The 23,083-nt window shown below is 40.2% G+C and overlaps 1 protein-coding gene across 1 annotated transcript in view; it reads right to left on the bottom strand.

Annotated features, from left to right (window-relative positions):
- BEND3 (BEN domain containing 3) overlaps nucleotides 1-23,083 on the bottom strand; it is a 70,685-nt gene that overhangs the window by 24,360 nt on the left and 23,242 nt on the right. Inside the window, exons 2-3 of the mRNA XM_021008157.2 lie at nucleotides 19,277-19,324; nucleotides 17,725-17,936 (exon numbers count right to left, since the gene is read on the bottom strand). Of these exons, the coding sequence (XP_020863816.1) occupies nucleotides 17,725-17,936; nucleotides 19,277-19,313 (249 nt within the window). The 5' untranslated portion in view covers nucleotides 19,314-19,324. The remainder of the gene's footprint in view (nucleotides 1-17,724; nucleotides 17,937-19,276; nucleotides 19,325-23,083) is intronic.

Raw genomic sequence — 23,083 nt, 5'->3', positions numbered from 1 at the left:
TGAGGAAGAAATGGAGGACAACCTTCTTGAAAACACTGGAGGTAGGAGAGGCAAAGTGACAACGGGGAGAATTTTGTTTTAATTATGAGAATTTTAAAAATATTCTCTACCCTTCAGGAGTTAATATTCTAATGAGGGAGACAATATGTAAATAATTGAGTGAACTGTTTAGTGGTGTCTAACTCTTCTTGACCCCGTGGACAAATGATATTGTCCATGGGTTTTCTTGACAAAGATACTGGAGTAGTATAGGAATATTCATCTTATAGGGAACTGGGAGTCACTAAAGGTTTCTGAAAAGGCAAGCAATGTCTGTGCATTAGGAAGCTCATTTGGGCAGCTTTGGAAAGATGAATTAGAGTAGATTGGTTAGAAGGGATTGGTTAGAAGAACTGTTATAGTAATAGTCAAGGAAAGAGGTTATAAGAGCCTGAACTAGTGAGTGAAGAAGTGAGTGAGAACTGTGAGTGAAAGGAGAGGGAAGAGTGAGAAACATTACAGAGGTAAAAGAGACAGAACCTGGCAACTGACTGGATGGGGGTGGAGGTGAGAGAGGGAAGAATCAAAGATGATTCCAAGGTTTTGAGCCTGGGTAACTGGAAGGCTAGCGTTGCTATAGAAGGAAATAAGAGAATTTGGGAGAAAGAATTTGTGGTGGAGGAATGGAAGATGACAAGTTTTGTTTTGAATATGTTGAGCCTTGGGAGACAACTGTAATTAGGGGATGGCAGCAGAAACATTCAGTGAAGGAGGTGAAGACCCAGAAGAGGGCAGTGTAATGGAGGCCAAGAGATCAAAGAAAAATCCGGAAAAGCGGGGTCAATACAATCAAATGATGAAGGTCAAGAAGGATGAAAACTTGGAAAAGGGTATCAAATTTAGCAAATTAAGATGTCACTGGTATGTTCAAAAAGTTGTTAAACTATGTATACCCTTTGGCCCAGCAATACCCCAAGAGATCAAAGAAAGAGGAAAAGGACCCATGTATATAAAAACATTTATGACAGGTCTTTTTGTGGCAGCATGAAATTAGAAATTGAGGAGATGCCCATCAGTTCGGGAATGGTTGCACAAGTTATGGTCCATGAGGGTTATGGAATACTATTGCACTTAAAAGAAATGATGAAGGGGATGGTTCCAGAGAAACCTGTGAAGACCTGTATGAACTGATGCAAAGTGAAGTAAGCAGAACAATTTACACAGTTACAGCAATACTGTGAAGATAATCGACTTGAAAAGACTTAGGAAGGCTGATCAATATAATAACCGATCTCAACTCCAATGACAAAACATGCTATGTACCACCAGAGAGAGCTGATGGATTCAAAGTACATACTGTAGTGTATTTTCTTCCCTTTTTTAAACTGGACATGGCTAAAATGGAAATTTGCTTTGTATGACTAAACATACTTGTAATGGGTTTTGTCTTGCCTTCTCAAGGGGTAGGGAAGGGAGAGCAGAAGGGAGAGAATTTGGAACTGAAAATAAAATAATACTGAATTAAAAATAAAAGAATGTGTGGATGTTCAGAGATCCCTGTGAAAATTTGTATGAACTGATGAAGACTGAAGTGAGTAGAATCATGAGAACAATTTATATGACCATAATAACTTATATGACATAATAACTCTGGAAGAGTTCATAACTCTGAATGCAGTGACCAATCATTATTTCAGAAGACCGGTGACAATATGTGCCTTCCACCTGCCGGTAGAGATATGATTGGCTAGAGGAACAGAATGAGACATACATTTTCAGATACAGCCAATGCGTGTTGTTTCTCTTTACTTCTTTTTTAAACTTTACTTTTTTTTTTTAAAGGGAGGACTTATGGGAGAAAAATAGTGAGTAGTGACGCAAAAGGAACAAGAAAGGAAAGAGAAGAACACCAATGAAACATTAAAAACACAGACAAGAACAGAATACATTTCAAAAAAGGACATAGACAATCAAAGCAGTCTTGTTACTAATGTATTAAATTTAATATATACTCAAAAATGGTCCATAAGAGTTCACAGTTTCATACATCTATTCTGTTCTTTTATATTAAAAATGTTCATATTTGTTGATGTTAAGTTCAAAGTAAACTTTTTTTTAAAGAGAACAGCTTTAGTAGTGTAGTGGGGATCAAAAGCCAGATTATAAAGGATGGTGGAGTGGATGGGTAGTAAAAAGTCGAAGCTGCAAATGTGAACTACTCTTCCCATGAGTTTAGCAATGAAAGGAAGGAGATATAAGATGATAGTTTTGAGAGGATAGAAGGGAAAAGGAAAAATATTTTTTTTCAAGATGGGGAAAACTGAACATAGATCAGGGGTTCTTAACATTATTTCTCAGAAGTGAGCTTGAACTCAGCTTTTTCTGACTCTGGTGCGGCACTCTATCAAAACAATTAATTTTTCAAAGTTGTTCCTAAATTGTGGCACTCAGAACCACTGAACACAATCATACTCTGGATGTGGTCTGAGCAAGGCAGACAGATATATGGGAAATACTATAACTGTGAATGGGTCAGTCACACAGGCTGGCAACCCATATGTCATCCTCAACCCATCATTCTCTCTCATCACATCCATATTCAATCAGTTGATATGTCCTATCATTTCTAATCTGCAATATCTCCCAGGAACGCCTGGCCTTCGCTCCTCTGGCATTGCCACCATCTTGTTGCAGGCCCTCACCACTTCATATCTGGACTATTGCAAGAGCCTGCTAGTTGGATTCCTTGCTTTCTCTCTCCTTTAATCAGCTATCAAATTGATCTTCCTAAAACATAGGTCTGACCACATCATGATCCATTTCAATAAACTCCAGTGGCTCCCTATTACCTCCAGGATCAAATATAAAATCCTCCGCTTGTCTCTTAAAGTCCTTCATAACCTGGCCCCTTCCTACCTTTCTAGTCTTGTTACGTCTTACTCCCTTCTATGTACTCTACAGTCTAGTGACACTGGACCTATGCTGTTTCTTGAACACATCCTGACGCCTGGGCATTTTCACTGTCAGTTTCCCCTTGCCTGGAATGCTCTCTCCTCATCTCTGCCTCCTGCCTTCCCTAGCTTCTTTCAAGTCTCAGCCAAAATCTTACCTTCTGCAAGGAGCCTGTCCTGGTACTCCTTATCATTATTATTATTATTATTTTCCCTCTGAGGTTATTTCCAAGTTGTCCTTTATATAGCTTGTTTGTACATTGTTGTTTCCCCTTTCTAGACTGTGGGATACTTGGGAGCACAGATGGTATTTTACTTTGCCTTTCTTTGTAACCCTAGTGCTTAGCACAGTGCCTGACACACGGTAGGTACCTAATAAATGTTTGCTGATTTGAGTTAACTCGTATATCCTTATAGAAGCTGTTTGATACCACAGAAAGAAGGCTGACTTTGGAACCAAAAGACTTGTGTTCAAGTCCTTTTTCAAATGCTTAGCTTATGAGATACCTTTCAGTTTTAGATATATGGCAAATACATGTATAGACACACACAAGCATACACACATATACACATATATATTTATATATGGGTAGATATTTGCATTGAGCACAATGCCTATCAGATAGTAGGCACTTAATAAATTGTTGACTGATTGTTCTCCGAGAGGCAAAATGGCAAAGTAGGAACTAGACAAAAAGTTATTACCTGGGGGAGGGTGGTGGGGAATAAGGGGGAGAAAAATTTTAAACTCAAATCATATGGAAGTGATTGTTGATAAATCAAAATAAATTAATAAAAAAAGTTATTACTTGGGAAGAAAAAACAGGAGAACATCTGAAACTGTGAATATTTTTTTTAAAAAAATCCCTGAATGAACATAGTTTTCTGTAAGGTCCACCATTCAGGAAGCTAATTAAGACTAAACCTAGGCAAAATTGTGAGAGAACAAATGTCACAGTAAAATTGAAAACTGATTTTAATTCAATTTTTAAGACACAAACACTCAAGGTTTAATACTGCCCCATACCAGAGAAACTCGCCTAACAGCCAAGCTTTTGTCTTGTAATTACCCCCACTCAGGACTCAATTCTATGAATTGAATCTCTACCCTGGCACAGTCTACTTCTGTAACTTCACCCACTACCGACTTATTTCAAATTTAAGTTCCACAGTAACCTCACCCACTTAACTCAGATTCAAGTTGATTCAATCAAAGCCTACACCCAGGTCCACATCTATCACTCAGGATTACTCCCATCTATCTCCCAATGAGGAAGTAAGGGGGAGGAGCTGAGGTGACTCAACTGCTCCTCATTCAAGTGTCTACCAATCAGGATTGCCATGATGTAATGTCAGGCCAATTAGAAGAAGATACTCGAGGTTTTGCTCAGCCATCTTGCTAATTGCCATAAAAGACACTATCAGCCCTCACTCAGGGTCTTGGGTAATACTGAAAGGGCCACTGACACAATTTATTGGTTACTACTAGCTTAACTAATAAATTGATCATGCTCAGAACCTTGTCTCTCAGTTTACCTTAATTTTCAAATCTAACATCATCAAAGTCCTCCCTGTGCATCCCTTTTTCTTGTTTCTGTATCCTTTACCATTCTATCAAAAGTTCATACGGTCATAAAATCACTAAGCTCCTACTAGGTGCCAGGCATTACGCTAAGCACTTTACAACTATGTCATGTGTCCCATGCAACAACCCTGGGAGAAAAGTGTTATTAATACCCCCATTTTACAGATGAGGAAACTGAGGTAGGAAAAAAAATTTAAGTGACTTACCCAGAGTCACATAGCTAGTAAATTTATTTGAATTCAGGTCTTTCTGACTCAATCAATTCTGACTCAATTCCTCTAAGAATCCTTAGAAGTAAGCCATCTACAGCAGAGGTGTCAAACACGTGCATGTAGTCTATAATACTCCCTCGCAGCAGCTTGAACCAGATTAAAATGCGATTGGGAAATATTTAACAAAACAAATAATAATACAATAAAATATGGATAATTTTAATATATGGTTTTCTGAGTCAACATGTGCCTGCAAGGAACCTTTTGTATGACTTAATGCTCTCCTCCTCCTTTCTATTAGAGTTTGACACCACTGATCTACAGGCAGTATCTTGCACATATCTGCATTTAATATGTTTCTTGCATTGAATAGAGCCAACTAATTCAATTAGTTTTACAGATAAGGCAAATTAGATCCAGGAGAGAAGTATGTGTCTAAATGCACAGAGCTAGTTCATGTAAGAGGAGGTTCTTGAAATCCGAATGCGGGCATTCCATGGAGACATTGTGTGGGTTTGGCTCCAAACCACTGCAATAAAGTGAGCCACTCAAAGTTTTTGGTTTCCCAATCCATATAAAAGTTATGTTTACACTTACTGTGGTCTATTAAGTAAAATGCTAACCAGCATCTGGACCTTCAGTGAGTTGTAATCTTTTTGCTGGTAGAGGATCTAGCTTCAACGCTGATGGCTGCTGACTGATCTGGGTGGTGATGGCTGAAAGTTGGAGTGCCTGTGGCAATTTGTTAAAATAAGACAACAATGAAGTTTGCCTCATCCACTGACTCAGCCATTGTAGGGTTCTTAATTGGCCTAATTTCAATACTGTTGTGTCAGGGAATAGGGAAGCCAGAGGAGAGGCAAAGAGACAGGGAAGGGGGTCAGTGGAGTAGTCAGAACGTAGGCAACATTTATGGATTAAGTTTGCTGTCTTACATGGGCTTGGTTCGTGGTACCCCAAAACAATCACAACATTAACATCAAAAATCACTGATTATACCATAACAGATACAATAATAATGAAAAAGTTTTACATGTTGCACAGAGACACAACCATGGGAGCACATGCTGTTTGGAAAATGGTGTTGACAGACTAGATCAACACAGGTTGTCACAACCTTCAATTTGTAAAAAATGCAATATCTCCTAAGCACCATAAAATGAGATATATGCCCTTACAGGTATCTGGAAAACAAAATGGTACACTGAAGGACGTTAAATTTAGAGTCAGAGAACCTGTGTTCAAATATTAGCTCTAGTTTATAATCCAAACCTGCTTACTCTTTGTGACTTTGGGCAAGTCACCTAACCTCCGCCTGCCTCAGCTTCCTCAAGTGTAAAATGTGAGTGTTAGACTAAGATGGCCCCTAAGATCCCTTCTGGCTCTACATCTAGGCTCCTGGGATGAGGTTTCTAATGCAGCTGTGCACCTTATGCCTTATTCACATTGGGCTTCTAAAAGAGTGGGGGAGAGAAAGTAGAAAATTTCTATTAATTTAAGACTTTTGTGACTTTAAAAGTGGGTAAGTGCCTTGTATACAGTAGTCTCTTAAAAATAGTTGCTGAATGAAAGAATCAAATGGAAACAGCAATGCTAACCCCAAGGAATGGGCATCAGACTCTATTGGCAGGTCAATGCACAAAGAAAATCTTTGGGGGCCCCCAGTCAAACCTTCATGAAAATGGTAAAACCAGCCCAGAGACCAATTATTTAGTTTGTAGATTATCAAAGTTTCTCTTTCTGTTGGTCATTACACTATCCAAATGGTAAGGATTCTTACCTCTTTTGAAATTTATTATAGTAGTTCTGCCCAAACATCTGAGGTTGGGGAAAAAGGGGGCTATCATGGCATTTTTGGTTTGGTTTCATTTATCCAAGCTCTTCTAGCCTCCCAGTGCAATGAATAATGCAATGTTTAACAGGGCATGAAGTTGTTTTTCTCTGACTTAATGCAATGACTGGAGATATATATTTTTAAAAGCCAAATCGGGAGAAAATCAGGCAGCTTTATTCAATATAAGAACTATTCATTTGGACTTGGGACTTGAAATCTTTAATACCATTAAAAAATACACATTTGCTATAATTGCGTATAACAGATAGATGGTTTTTGCTGAGACACCACCTTATACCCTTTATCAAAAGCACGTTTTAAAGGAATATACTGCTTTGATTTTACGTGGCACTTTTCTTCTCAAATATTTCATAGGCATCAATGAATTTCTCCCCCTTATCTCTGCAGCCAGTGCAGGGACCTTTCCCCCACTTCTTTTGAAAGGTTTCCCTGGTGGAGAGAATGCATTGGGAAGGATTTGGAAAATGCACAGCTAAGGGGGAGGGGAGGAGGAATCCTCAGCACACTTCCCTTGCTAATTTAAATAATCCCTCTCTGAAACCCAGAGATCCTTCAGTATTTAAGGGAGAGAATAAGAATGAACTGAACCAGAAAACTGTGAGTCCTCTGAGTGAAAACCACACTACCATCAGTCAGGTCAGAGAATACCTTCATAGCCACAATATGGAAACCTACAGTTGGTACCAGGATCTCCAAGAACAGAGGTTCTTAATTTGGGGTGTGAGAGAACTTGGTTTAAAAAAAATTTTATAAACATATATGTATCACATATATGATATATATGATACATATATATACACACATGTGTATAAAGCTATAGAGAGAGAGAACTACTTCAATATAAATGGTTTCCTTTTTAATTCTGTGAAGCATATTTTATGCATTTAAAAACGTTATTTTTGAGAAGGTGGACACAGGCTTCAGCAGACTTCCAAAGGGGTCCGTGAAACAATAAAAGGTAAAGAACCCCCCATTCTAAAAACTTGGACAGAAATAGGGTCCTGATTCTTGGGAAAACTTGTGAAGCAAAAGAAGTCTGGAGAAGCAGTTGCAAAGAGGAGTAGGTTCAGGGACACTGTAAGGGAGCTACGCTGCTGGGGGGGGGGTAAGAGGAAAGGAAGGAAATAAGTATTTATTAAGGACTTACTATGTGTCAGGCATTGTGCTATGTGCTGGGGAATAGAAAAATGGACAAAAATAACTTCCAGGTAGATCCTCCACAAGTTCACATTCTAATGGGGAGGGAGACGTGATGAAAACAATTACTTACAGGATGTATACGAGGTAAAGTGAAGGTAATCTTAGAAGGCACTAGGTGGGGGCTGAGCATGGAGAGGAGTTTCTGAGAAAGGCCTCTTATAAAAGGTAGGGTCTGAGCTAAGACATAAGGGCACCCAGGGACTTGAGAAGCAGAAGAAAGGAGGGAAGAACATTCCAGGCATGAGGGACAGCCACTTGCTGAAAGGGAGATGTACTGTGATGTACAAGGAGAAAGAAATAGAGGAACAGAAGAGGTTGCTACAGACGGACTGTAGAGTACAGAGAGGGCTAAGTGTAAGAAGCTTCAAAAGGCAGAAAACTGTGAAGGGCTTTAAATGCTAAACGGAGGGTTTGATTTTTGATCCAGAGGGCCAAACTCACTGGAGTTTACTGAGGAGGGGAAGGGGTGACCAAGGCAGACCAACACTCATGGGAGAGTTTTTGGGAGTCTGGATGGAGTTCAGGCTTGAGGCAGGGAGACACCCACTGCCCAAGCCAGAGGTGAGGACTGCCGATGCCGGTTTGGGTGCGCAACTCTGTTGTGTGGAAAGACCTACATTAAAGTAAGTCAAATGTTTAGGAAACAAACTTCTTCACAAACCTGTCAGCCCTGGAGCATTTAATAGTAGATGAGAATTTTAATTGCAAGTTTATGCTAACGATTAATAAATCTGAAACAAGGATCAACCCAAAGAATTGTTCTTTAAAATTTACTGGCTTTACCATAAAATTAGTGGAGGGATTAATACCTTACAGCCTCCTCAACTAGTTAAACTGCCAAACAAGGAAATTCAAAACCCCTCCCACAGGGTCAGAGTAACACCAGCCCAACTAGAGCCCAATTCCCCAGCAGTCTTCCTTTTCACCACTTGCATGAGTCAGTATATCAGGGCCCATGTCCAGGCTCCAGGTCTCTTCCCTCAAAGCCTTGTCTTGGCAGGTAGGTGGCTCAGTGGATAAACTTCCAGCCTTGGAGTCAGGAGGACCTGAGTTCAAATCAGGCCTCAGACACTTGACACTTACTAGTTGTGTGACCCTGGGCAAGTCACTTAACCCTGACTGCCTCACAAAAAAGAGAGTGAGAGAGAGAGAGAGAGAGAGAGAGAGAGAGAGAGAGAGAGAGCGAGAGCGCACCTTGTCTTACCAGAGACAGATAAGACCCTATAAAAAACCAGCAGATTACCGGGAGAGAGGGTATCCTGTTACTTCTGTTGCCTAATTTCACCCTGGGTTTTCCTTCAATAGTTTTGTCGTTGTTGATCAGTCATTTCAGTCATGTCCAACTCTCTGGGAACCCAACCGGGGTTTTCTTGGCACAGATACTGGAGTGGTTTACCATTTCCTTCTCAGGTTCATTTTGAAGATGAGGAAACTGAGGCAAACAGGGTTAAGTGACTTGCCTAGGGTCACCCAGATAATTAAATGACTGAGGTCACATTTGAAATGAAGTCTTTTTTGACTACAGGTCTGGTGCTCTATCTACTGAGCCACCTACTAGCCACCTAGCTTCTTTTACTGTCTAATAATGAGCTCCATGTTTCCTTGTACTGGGTCTTTGGTATTCAAAACTACCCAGAGTCTACATTAGTGACCCAATTCCCGAGTAAGCAGCCTGGATGCCAAGGCCCAAGAGTCACAGGGCCTTGGTTTAAACCCCAATGTTGCTCCCACCTCCCTAACCTCGCCCCCCCCCAAGACCTTGGGCAAATTACTTAATCTCCATGGGCCTTTATTTCCTCATCTGTTAAGGGATAGTGTTGGACTCATGACCTCGAGTTTTCCGTCTAGCTTTAAATCTATGATCCACTGTGGTATGAAAGGGATCTGCTTCAGGGGATGGAGTACCCACAACAAGGAAATCCTATGTTCTGAAATACTAATGTAGACCCAACAGCAGGTTTAATAACTTGCACATAAGTGGCTGGTTTAATCAGTGCCTGACCAGGCCTATGATGTTGACACAGCTGCAGAGCAAGAGAAAGGTGGGAGTAGCCAAGTAGCAAAAAAAAAAAAAAAGCTGTCTTGGATGAAGAAGCTACTTAAGACAAACCATGATGCCTACACTTCCCATTGAAGAGGGTTCTCCAGATTGACTCCGGGTGGAGTCTTTGGTTACCTAGGAAATTCTACAGGCCAGACCATTCCTGTGCCTTTGCCCAGTTAACTCTGACCCCATCCTCTCTCCTAAGTATTTTGTTGTTATTCAGTCTTGTCCAACTCTTCATGACCCCATTTGGGGTTTTCTCAGCAAAGATATTGGAGTGGTTTGCTATTTCCTTCTCCTGCTCGTTGTACAGATAGGAAACTGAGGCAAGCAGTGTTAAAGTGACTTGCTCAGGGTCACACAGCTAATAAGTATCTGCTGTTGGATTTAAAATCAGGTCTTCCTGACTCCAGGCCCAGTGCTTTATCCACTGTATCATCTAGCTACCTATAAGGATAGGGATTAGTCAATCTAGTCTCCAGATCAAAACCAAAACAAGTCCCAATTCCCCCACTCTCCATTCAGACAACAGGAGAATCCCTGTCAAGCCCCCTAGCTGGACCAGAATTCTGAAGAATCAGCTCTGCTCCCAAAGCTTCTGAAGACTTGTCTAAAGCAAAACAGTTACTCTGCAAGTGGAGTCAGCTGTCCGGCCATTTGTTTACTACTTAAGTGACCTTTGATCAAATTACTTAATCTCTAGGCTTCAGGTTCCTCATCTGGCTCCTTTTAGCCTAAAACCTGCAATCAATTCCAGCACAGGGACTCCCCCCTACATTCTTTCTCAGGCAGGGTAGAAGACTTGACAGGATTTCTGGTCTAAGGAACTTTCTCCTTCTAGATTATGCCTGGAATTTCCCTATAGATTTTGCCAAAGTGGCCTTTGTCATATTCCACCTGGCAGACTGTGGACTGACCACTGGCCCAGCCCCTACCTCACACGAACCAGGAGTCAACCTTAACTCATGGATGGGACTGAGAGGACTTCTAAAGGAATTCTGGCACATCCCTCCCCATCCCCTTTCCATTTGAATTGCAAATTCTCTTGCTGCTTGTGATCTCCCAACCTGGTCTGGATTGAACTACATTTGCCAAATCAGGCAGGAGCAAGGGTCTATGACTTGCTCCTTCCATATTTCAAGTCAGGATTTGTCACTAAATAGTACTGCCCTGGTTGCTTAGTGCTTGGAAAATTTAGCCATATTGAAATTTTCTTGACAAAATATCAGATGACCAGATTGTTCATGCTTGGCCTGCAACATCCCTGTATTTTAGTCCTGAAGCCAAGGGTGGTTCCTTCAGCATCTTCTGAGCCTTCCTGCAGTCTCTCACTCTCTTACCCCAAGGAAGGGCACAGAACCAAGTCTGGCCCACCTAAATCCTAAGTAATACTCAAGCACAGAGCCATACATGGGTTGGCCTACTCATCACTATGGGTAAAGGCACGGGCATGCTGACACCAGCTCAAGCGTGTGAGCGTTTACATCTCAGAAACTGGCAGACGCTACAAATGTGGGCTCAATTTATTGTTTTGTTGATTGTCCAGGCTTAAGAAAGTGATGGAGAAATCATTAATGATGCAGATTAAACTTAAAAGTGTATCCTGCTTCAGAGAGCTAGTTGTTAAACATTTACTAGTACATCCCTTGGTAAAGGGGCCACAGTAGCATCTCCTTCCAACCTGTCCTCAAGCATCCCAATTAAATTTTTTTTTAAGGCAAATTGGGTTATGTGACTTGCCCAGGGTCAGACAGCTAGTAAGTGTCTAAAGCAGAATTTGAATTCAGATGTCCCTGATTATAGAGCCGGTGCTCTATCTACTCTATCTTGTATCAGCCCCTAATTACTTTCTTAACTACTTGTTCATAAAACCTACAAATCAGCAGGTATTACATGAACTAGCTTTGGTGAACTCAGAAGTTCCCATGAATTTTATGGATGCCTGGATGACCTAGCAAGAGTAAATTCCTTGTTAAACCCATACCTCCTAAGAGGCCTGTCTTCTATGCACCAGTAGCCTGACTGATTTCTACCCATAACCTGTCATCCAGGATATTAAGGCCTAGCAGGCCCACATGGGGAAGCATGCCAAGTATTCAGTCTACAAGTAATCCCCTTCTCAGAGGTTTTGGGCCCAGCAGATGATGCAATGGCTGCTGCAGAATAATTTCAACATTTCAAGGGACTTAGAAAAGGTCATGTTTCACTCCTAGCACTGTGCCTAACTGTGGTCTCCTGCCAGGATCTGAGTCAGAATTTCCTCTACAGCACTGAGCCTTCAGGGACATTTTCATAGCTATCAAGGCAGAGAAGTTATCCCCACACAGGTTGTACAACTGTATAAATGATATGGGTTGGGGAGGGTCAATTCTGGTTGTCTTCTAATTTTTTTTTTAAATGGTATGATCTTTAACATTCAGGTCGAATATTTCCTGAAGCAACAATTCTAGTCAATTTACTCGCTAACCAGGGCACAGCCTATAGCTCTGTAGGAGTTTATGAAAAAACAATTTGACGAAAGGGGCTGATCTATCTATCTATCTATCTATCTATCTATCTATCTATCTATCTATCTACCTACCTACCTACTTTTCCCACTAAAATTCTAATACTGGGCGGAGGGGAAGGAGGAGTTATAATTCTGCTCTTATTATGGACAGGCAGCTATGTGGCCCAGTGGACAGTGCCAGGAAAACTGATCTTCCTGAGTTCAAATCTGACCTCAGACACTTACTAACTGTTCGACCCTGGACAAGTCACTTAACTCTGTTTGCCTCAGTTTCCTCCTCTGTAAAATGAGCTAGAGAAGGAAGTAGAAAACCACTCCAGTATCTTTGCCAAGAAAACCTCAAGTGAAGTCACCAAGTGTTGGACATGAATGAAACAACTGAACAATGACCAAACCCTAGGCAATGCTATTGATAAACTGAACTTTTAGAACAGTCAGCAGAGATAGTAGTAGTATTTACCAAATTGGACCCCAGAGGTTAAGAGAGGGATATGATACTTGATCTAAATACAGGAAGGGGATGAACAGGAGATAGCCTTCTAAAACCAGCACAGTCTATGTGAATGTCAGAGTATGCCCTCTGGGATATACTTTGTCGTTTCACTTCCCTAGAGGTTCACGAACTCAGTATTTCAGAACTTGCTGGGCAGGGGTGGGGAAGTTGCTGTTTTGATGATCTCACCTATTCCTAGGATACTGCCCAGAGTCCAGAATTGATCTAGGCTTTCCTCCAGCACCAGAACCAACACCACCCTTTTCCTTAACTGGCAGAAAAGCCAATTCGAGAAGCAGGAGTTCAACATCCTAATGCATGTTAACTAGCCAGTGGGCAGTCAGCCTGGATGAAGGTAGGGTGGTAGCTGTATCACAGGGACACACTCTTACATCAATGAAAGAACTACAGGCTTCTTTTCCAAGGTAGGAAACTACGGGTGTGTAACACTTGAAATGCTGTTGGACTTGACTGATGTAATGGTTAGTTTTGCTAAACTGCTTTTTTTTCCTTTCTTTTTTACTATTTGTTATGAGGAATGTCTCTCTGGGCAGAAGAGGGAGAGGAATATCTTGGGAAATTACGGTGATGTGAAAATAAAGCATAATAATTTCTTTTACAACAAAGAACCACAACATTTCTTGCTTTCCATGGCGTAGTACCATCCTTTTATACCCAGGTTTCCTATGCTAACAGAAACTCTCACTGATGCACTCAAATGTCCAACAAAGTTCTCTAGTGGGCAGGGACTGGGGAAGGTGTTTAATGAGCTTAAGGTCATTTAATGAGCTTACGGGCTGGTTCCCTTATCACAGGCTATACCACACTTCCTAGTGCTATAGCCCGACAGTATTTCTCCTCCACACTGATCTCTGCACAGAAAGAAACTATAATAATAGGAGAAAAGAAGCTACTAGCTTTGAAAGTCACATTTCAGGGATGGAGGTCAACATCTTGAAAAACTTCAACATCTTGAAAAACTTTTACCTGATGCTGCCTAGGTTAAACGAGCATCGCAACTGAACCAATGTGAGTTAATTATATCCATCATTTCGGCTATTTAACTTCATCATCACTCATACTTTAGGTCTCTGCACCATATGGAGCACTGTGCTGTTATGTGTAAACATATAAACAGACAGGATAAATTTGATATTACTTGCTAAAGATAATTTACATATTTTTGTTAAATTTTAAATGGCGAAAAGTTTGATTTTATAATAATCTTTCTTAATTTTTTTCTAAAATTTCTGTATTTCTTTGCTGTTAAAAGTCCTCTACAAATGCTCAATGGTCTAGTAGATAGAAGACCTGAGTTTGAATCCTGCCTTGAATAGTGACCTGGACAGTTATCAGCTGTGTGACCTTGGGCAAGTCAACCTCTGTCTGCCAAAATGTTTTCATCTATAAAGTGAAGATAATAGCACTTGCCTTCCAAGTTTCAAATAAGGTAATATTTACAACGTGCTTTGCAAACCTTAAAGAGCTAAATGTTAGCTATTATTGCTCTCCTTTTTCTAACTAAAGGAAAGGATGACTTTCATATATTAAAGCTCAACAGTTTCTATAAAATCCTTAAGTCCTCTCATTTATTTGGATCTGTCAACTTTAAATACAACAGAATTTTTTTAAAAAAGAGAGAACAAAACAGAGGTCTAAGGGTTGAGATCTCATAGTTTTCCAGCTAATGATAGATGATCCTTGAAATATTTAGAACACTGGCTTGGAAAGGTCCCCAGAAGTTGAACTGAGATGTTTATCTTGATTACCAGAACAGCTTGAATCTGCAAAACTAGTCTGGAAAGTTCAAGAAAAACATTTCTGGAAATTTTACACCCTTCAGCTTTTAATCCCAGGTGAGGTGACTCTAACATGGAATCATGGCGCCACAAGGCATTTAAAGAAGTCAACCACTTACCTTCAATCATGACCACATCTAAAGTGGCCCAATCCAATGAGAACCCCATCTGGACTAGAATAACTACCTTAAAAGCCTGAACTCATCTCATTACTCCCTTACTCAAAAACATCCAATGGTATCCTACTATATAGAACAGGAGGTTTTGTCCTGGTTTCATTGAACTTTCTTTTTATTTATTTATTTATTGAAAATTCTATTTTATTTTCAGTCTCAAATTCTCTCCCTTCCACCCCACCTCCTCCACCAATTATGATGCTAAGAAAAAGAAAACATATTACAAAAATATAGTCACAAATTCCCACATTATCCATGCCCCCCCCACCTCCCTCCCCCAGAAAAAGAAAGCATACTTCGATCTGTACTTTCTATCTATCACCTCTCTATCAGGAGGGTGGGAAGCATGTTTTGTCATGAGTCCTTCGGAATTATGGTTCATCATTGTGTTGATCAGAGTTCCTAAGTCATCATGACCTTTTAAAACTACTTATTTTGGGCTGAGAATCTCACGCTCAAAAGGCTGAGAACCTCTCATGCCCCCTCGTCCTTACGGGCGTCACCCGGCCTATATGTTTTATCACTAATAAACTTTTCCTCTGGCTGAAGAAGATTTGAGTTGAATTCTTTCAGGCAGGGCCCAGTACAGTGATCTTGGGGTTCCAGCAGCACCCCAAAAGTCCTAGACCTCTTCATACGGTTCCCTGACTGGGAAAATAACTGCCAAATCTCAAACTCTTCTTCAGCCACAACTGGTAAGCCTCCCCCTCCCCAATTCCGCCTGAAGCTCTCAGGCTTTTCGGTCCAATACCTCTGCTTGAGCACTTGGACCTGGATTTACAGTGGAGGGGAAGCAGGGGAAGGTGAGAGGGAATGAATGAATCTTATTCTCATAGGATTTGGCCTAAGGAGGGAATAACACACATATTCAATTGGGTATGGAAATCTGTCTTACCCTACAGGAAAATAGGGGGAGAAGGGGACAAGAGAGGAGGGCAGATTGGGAAAGGGGGTAATCAGAAGGAAATACATCTGAGGAGGGACAGGGTCAAAAGAAAGAATAGAATACATGGGAGGGCAGGACAGGATTAAGGGAAATAGAGTTAGTTTTTCCTTTTCAATGAGGGTGGATGGGGAGGGAGGAAGAGAGAAAATTTGAAACCTAAAGTTTTAAAAACATATGTTTAAAAAAATGTTTTCACATGCTACTGGGAAATAAGAAATACAGGAGATGGGGTATAGAAGTCTATCCTGCCCTACAGGAAAATAGAAGGGGAAGGGGATAAGAGAAGGGGGGACAGATAGAAGAGAGGACAGACTAGGGGAAGGGATATTCAGAATGCATGCCATCTTGGGGTGGAGGGAGGGGTGAGATGGGGCAAAAATCTGGAACTCAAAAACTTGTGGAAGTGAATGTTGAAAATTAAAAATAAATAAATTTATATTTAAAAAAACTACTTATTTTAATAACTGTATTTCAAAAGAATTGGTTTCCTTTGTAATGTCATGCATTTTTTTTTTTATGTATTTGAAAACACTATTCTGAAGAGTCCATAGGCTTCACCAGACTGCCAATGGGTCCACGACACAAAAAAAGGTTAAGAATTCTTGACTTAGAGGATAAATTCCAAGCTAAGGAGTTTATACTTTATCCTCTAGGGCTAGGCTGTAAGGAGCCATCTACATATCTACATGTTATCCCCATCTACATATAAGGCATTCAAGGCTCACCATAATCTGAGTTCACTTTTCTGATCCTACTTTTATTCTTTACTCCTCCCCCAAAGACCCTTCTACTTTATTCAGGCTAGTCTCCTCACTTTCCCATGCTTATTCTCAAATTCAAGCTGCTACCACAGTGGAAGAGATAGGACATTTGAGTTTTAGTTTCAAGAAGGGATTAGCTGTTACAAATAACAAGGGTACCACATGCCCCTCTCTCATTCTAAGACTGCCTTTAAGCAACATGGAAAGAGAATGGTAGTCCTAAGCTGGCTTCTTCATTTCATGAACTTATTTTAAAATTTAAAAATTTTTTAAAAACAGACTTTTTCATTCTTTTTCCCCCCTCCTATTCTTTGAACTCCTAAAGCATTTACAGTTTAATATAACTCATCAGGCACTGATCATGAACCGATATGGTTGTAATGTTGACTATGTTGACAAAAGGAAGAGCAACAGAGTCAGTTAAGCCTTCTTTGCGGCAAACCTCTGGCTTTCAGAAGACTAGTCATATGGGTGGTATCTGTGTTTGTGTTCCTTTATGTTATGTGTATATTTGTTTTGTTTGTTTTTAAGGCAATTGGAGTTAAGTGCCTTGCCCTAGGTCACACAGCTAGTAAGTGTCAAGTGTTTGGTCTGAGGCCGGATTTGAACTTAGGTCCTCCTGACTTCAGGGACAGTGCTCTATCCACTGCGCCACCTAGCTGCCCCAGTTATGTGTATATTTGGGCAATGTCTTAAGCATTAGGCTGTGCGTGCTATAAACTGCCTGAGGTCTTAGCAAGACACGCACCAAAGGGATATACAATGGCGAGTCTGTCACAAAAAAAGCCCCATCCTTAACATCTTTGAAAACCTTCCTTAATTCCCTAAGCTAGGTCTGTGTCAAAGGCCCCTGCCACAAGCTTGTTCTCATGTTGCTGCCTCACCTGAATGTGTATCCCCCTTCTTCATAAGAGACACAATGGCTATTTCCTCATTGGAAATTCTCTAATATTCATAAAGCATTTTGTACACAGAGTCCTATGAAAATATTAGCTATCACTACTCCAATTAATGATAATAATGATGATGATGAACAATGATAACAACAACAATAATGATGATGATAATACATTGCACAGGAGACAGATCTACCTACATTGGTAGAGTTTCCAATGAGCTTGCTGTGAATGAGTACATGACAGAATCACAAAGAACGTGCTATGTGATGTTAACAGTCATAGAAGAAACCTGAGCAAGCAGCATGAACGACCCACCTCAGGTATCAGACGTCTCTTTTTCACACTAGGTAAAATGTCCTGCTGGCCTCCATGGCCATCACTTCCAGTCTGCTTCCGCTTGCCAGAGTCCTGAAGGGAGGTAAATGAGCCATCTGATGCGGGCTTCTCAGCAGCCCTAGAAGTCACAGAACAATCCAGCACAGCATCCCCAGCTTCTGTCTCCACTTTCACAGGGTTATTTTTTATGACTGTCATGGGGAAGAAGTGAGGGAGACATGGTCAGGGTGGTAAACCAAGGCCAGCTACATGTTTCTGCCTACCTAGCACCCCGCTCAAAACTTAGCTATACTCTCTTACATGGTCTTGCCCCTGGACCTCATCTCACAGAAAACAATTTCTAGTCACAGCAAAAGCAGGTTTTGATACAATGCTATTTTACTCTCGTTTTGCAGCATTTCAAATAGAATTCCTACTTCAATATTTCAAAAAGGTCTGTGACTTTATCATAGATCAACATAAATCATAATAGCTTATATACATTTCCTTCTAAGTGGGCAGTCTTCATGAATTGCTGAAGTCCCCAAAATAAAATTAATTACAGTTAAAAAAAAAAAAAAAACTTGGTAGGGCAGCTAGGTGAGGCAGTGGAAACAGCACTGGCCCTGGAGTCAGGAGGACCTGAGTTCAAAACCCACCTGAGATACAACACTTACTATCTGTGTGACCCTGGGAAGTCACTTAACCCTGATTACTTTGCAAAAAGAAAAAAAAAACAACCCTGGTAGCCAAGCCACTCTACATTTAATAAGAACAGCTACATTATTTAGATTGTAAATCATTTTATACATGTTATCTCACATGTGAGGTAGATATTATAATTACCCTCATTTTATAATAAGGAAACTGAGGCACAGTGACTTGCCCAGGGTCACACAGCTAGTAAGGGTCAGAGGTAGGATTTAAATTCAGGTTTTCTTCATTCTAAATCCAGCACTCTATGCACTAAGCAACCTTGATGTCTTAGCTATTCCAGTCCTCAGCTGGAAGCCATATGTTTTGTCACTAAGCCTACATTAATGCTTTTCTATGTGGGCAGCCTAGTGGTATGCTGCATAGAATGGCAGGCTGAGAGTCAGGAAGACCTGAGTTCAAATTTGACCTCACACACTTACTAGTTGTGTGAGCCCAGGCAAGTCACTTAAACACAGTCTGCTTCAGTTTCCTCAATTGTAAAATGGAAATAAAGATGATAATAGTTACTACTTCCCAGGGCTGCTGTTAGGATCAAATAAAAGAATAATTATAAAGTGCTTAGCACATAGAACCTGGCACAAAAATAAGCACTATGTATATGTTAGCTGTTATTTTTATTTTCTAGCTTTATAGGACTTACATAGCCTTTGAGATCCCAGGGTCACCTGTGGGTCACAATGAGCCACGAGAGTGTGGCTTGTGCGTGTGTACAATAAAGTGGTTGCCCGAGGACATATTAGTCAAAAAAATTTTTTTAAAGTTTTTTTTTTTGAGGGGATGAAGGAAGGGAATGGTAGTGATGGAGGTAACAGACTAACAATATGGAATATTTTACCTTCTTCTTCATCATCACTGAATTCAGCTGAGTTCATCTTCTATGCCACTAAATAAAAAAACAAACATCCATCAGAACCTAAAAATTTGCAGGGCACACAGAATCAGGAGTTGGTTTTTATGGGGAGTGAGTGGTTGTTGATATTGCTTTATTTGCCCAAACCACACAGAAGCTGTTCTATAACAACAAAGAAAAGACAATTATCTTACTCAGATTTCTAAGTTTTCACTGGGAACCAGTCCTTGCACATATACAAATGGGAGCCCTTCTCAAAGATGTATCAGAGCTGAATGTAGAAAGTATTACTTGAGGACCACTTTTAGGGTTGTGTGGAAGTTTCACTATTAAATCAAGAATTACAAAAGTCCCTAGTTTGGGTAATTCCATTTCAGTCTCTAAGAAATGTACCTTATTAAGTGATGCAAGGCTAGGATTTAGAGCTAGCAGGGCCTCCAAGTGTAACTAGTCTCACTTCCTCATTTTAGAGACAAGATCCCGAGAAATAAAACAGCTCGATTAAGGACACCCAGACAGTATATAGTAGAGGACTCCAACCCAGGTCCTACCTCCAAATTTGGTACATATGACAAAGTTGAATTAAAAAGGTTATGGGTCATTCTAGACCAGAGTTGGCCACACATAACTCTTAAACTTCAATATGTAACAGTAAGGATTAAAAACATTATATCCTAAGAGACCTAAAATATTACAATGCAGAGACAATAAATAAAAGGATAAATAAATGTATATGTCTTACTTTAATGGGTTATGATAAATTAAGTAAATTGATGGGAAGAGAGATACAGGGGGAAAGAGCTGAATTTTAACCATCTGTCTAAGATCCTGTGGAATTCTGTCTCTTCCCTCTGACCAAGCTGGCCTTCCTAGCAAGAGGCTAGCACTAAAACTCAATGATCTCATTCTTTCCTTCTAGAGCATCTGCCCACCCACTCCCACCTCCCAATCACTTTTCCTCACCTCAAGAATTCCCCAGCCCAAATCTTAATCGGTAATTCCAAAGCCACAGGCATTTTAAAAAAAAAAGGCAAATTACAAAACACACCTTAGGAATCCCCTTCAGGGGGCTGGCAGTTTCTGAACTTTCAACTTTCAATTTTTCTAAACTTTCAAAAGAAGATAAAGTTTTGTGGATCCTAAAAAACACAAAAATCCCAACTGACATTTCTCATAAAATATGTGCTTTGGGGCTATCTCTTGCTCTCAGATTCAAGTTGGGTTCTGATTCAGTCAGGGAAAGAAATGCAGCCTCCTAATTAAAGTCTACTATTTAATCTCTCTCTCACTTTCACGTCCACTCAGAAAGGTGTTATGAGGGAACAAAACAACAAAAGAGAACAAACACAAAGCTCCCATTTTTTTTCTTGAAAGCAGAAGAGAGCAGGCAAACATCTATTTGGCCAGTCCTTACTTGCAGAATGAAAGGTAAATTCTTAACTAGTTCACGTGAGGGGGGAAGGAATATTCTGGTTAATCAAATATTCTAATTATGGTACACATTCACATAAATGCAAGTCACACCTGTATTACCAATTGTTTTTAAGAGAATTACAACATGGCCAGCCTTAGAATACACTTAACATAAAGCCCATTCTGGCTGTTCTGATGTCCATATATTAGACATAGATATCTATATATTAGATATATAAGAATGGGTAGATAGATATTGTTAACAGAGTTTTACTGAGGCAGTCTCTAACCTGAGAATGACAAAACAGTACAGGCTGGTACCAGTAATCAAATAGCAGTTTAATTAATTAGTTATATTATGAGGAACAGATTTGCAAATTGGGAATTCTCCAGATCAGAATTCCACCTCTCTATAGTGAAGGCAGAGAATTCTATGCATAAATCACAAGTAAGAAGGGAGAGGGAAGGTGGATTACAAACAATCATTTCCAGGGTCTGAGTGGTTTCCCACCACAAGCCCAAGAGTCCACAATAGAGGTGTTCCAGAATCCTGTGGGACCTTGGGAGTTGTTACTTGGTGGGTCACAGTACCAGAGTTGTGTGGCCAGAATAGGTTCTACAATCTTTGATTTGATTGACTTAACATACACAGACAGGCACAAGAATGCAGCAATTGTGAGACCGTTATCAAGAGTTTTATTGATCATTTCAAGTTGCTATTGTAAGCTTCTAACTCAAAAGCCAGCAAAGTCATTTCTGAGAAATCAAATTATTAATATATTCATTACACATATCATATCGATTAGTATGAAAATCATAATTCCCTTCATAATATAGATACATAGATATCAATGCAGCCAGAATGGGCTTTATGTTAAGTATATTCTAAGATTAGCTGTATTCTAATTCTCTTAAAAACAACTGATAATACAGGTGTGATTTACATGTATGTGAATATGTATTATAATAGATATCTATATCTAATAGGTAGATATCACAACAGCCAGAATGGGTTTTATGTTAAGTATATTCTAAGATCAGTTGTATTATTCATATACACACACACACACACACACACACACACACACGAAACTGAAAGAGACAGAAAAAGCCATAGAGAGATAAGAGACAGAGAGGACAGGTCAGGAGAGGAAGGCTAGGGGAAAGAGAAAAACAGGGAGGAAGGGAGGGGGAGAGAGAGACAGAGAGACAGAGAGAGAAGGAGGGAGAGACAGAAAGGCAGGAAGGCTGGGAGAGAGAGAGAGAATGAAGTAAGGAAGTATTGTACTGAATGACTTGTAGCTGAGATGAAATGAACCACCATTAATTGACTTACAAAAATGGAGGGACATATAGCAGGAAAATTAAGGAAAAGAAAGAGTGGAGTTCGTTGCTAGTAGTCATAGCAACAGCCACCCCATGAAGCCTTGTAGCTGTTTCATTTGCTATCACAGAATAACACAGAATAACTTATGGAAGCAAGCTGGCACAACGGGTATTCTTGTGAACCCACCCTTATATGGATGTGTCTCTGTCTCACCTGGTATGCCAACTCTTGGGAAGATGGCCAAAGGAGTCATGTGTGTACCTGTGTATTCCTTCCTCCCAGGTGTTTTTGTGCTGTGACTATAATATTAACAACAATATTAATAGCTAACATTTACAGAGTGTACTTTCAGTTTTGCAAAGTGCTTCACGTACATTGTCTCATTTGATTATCACAGCAATCCTGAAAGGCAGGTAGTCTTACCATCCCTACCTTATTAACGAGGAAACAGGCTGAAAATGGTTGAGCGACTTGCTGAGAGTCACACAGTTAATAATCACCACTGTCTGAGGCAGGAATGGAACATGGTTCTTCAAGATTTGTACCTCCTCCACCCACCCCCACCAGCCATGGTTCGGTCTTCTAGCATTCAAGTTCATATTTGCCAATGAGGCTTTTCTGGGACAACTTAAGCTGCATCCCTGATGTGGAAACAACCTAAACCTCTATCCCAAATCAGTCATGGAGGTGTGTTGAGAGTTCTATAATACCTACTTTTCAGTAGATCCCATATCGTGCTTAACATTATAAAAATAACTGCCCTACCATTTAATACATGAAACCATATACAGGGCAAATAATAAACTAGGCAACAAATTATCTTTCAAGAGTCCGAGATCTATCCCACACAGTGGAAATTGTACCAAGATTGAAGGTGGAATCTAGTACTTCCTCTCCCATCAATCAGCAGGAATTCACTATTGTATTTTAAGGCAAGGTAAATAACCATTAGCACCCTTCAACTGAACAGCTCAAAGTGTATTACAGATATTTACTAGGTAATTCTCTCAGTATCAGACAGCAAGTTGACAGGTATTAATATTCTCATTTTA

The sequence above is a fragment of the Phascolarctos cinereus genome, unplaced genomic scaffold, assembly GCF_003287225.1.
Source record: "Phascolarctos cinereus isolate Bilbo 61053 unplaced genomic scaffold, phaCin_HiC Scaffold_5;HRSCAF=322, whole genome shotgun sequence".
NCBI classification, from domain to species: domain Eukaryota; kingdom Metazoa; phylum Chordata; class Mammalia; order Diprotodontia; family Phascolarctidae; genus Phascolarctos; species Phascolarctos cinereus.
This window is presented reverse-complemented; position numbering and strand designations above follow the sequence as displayed.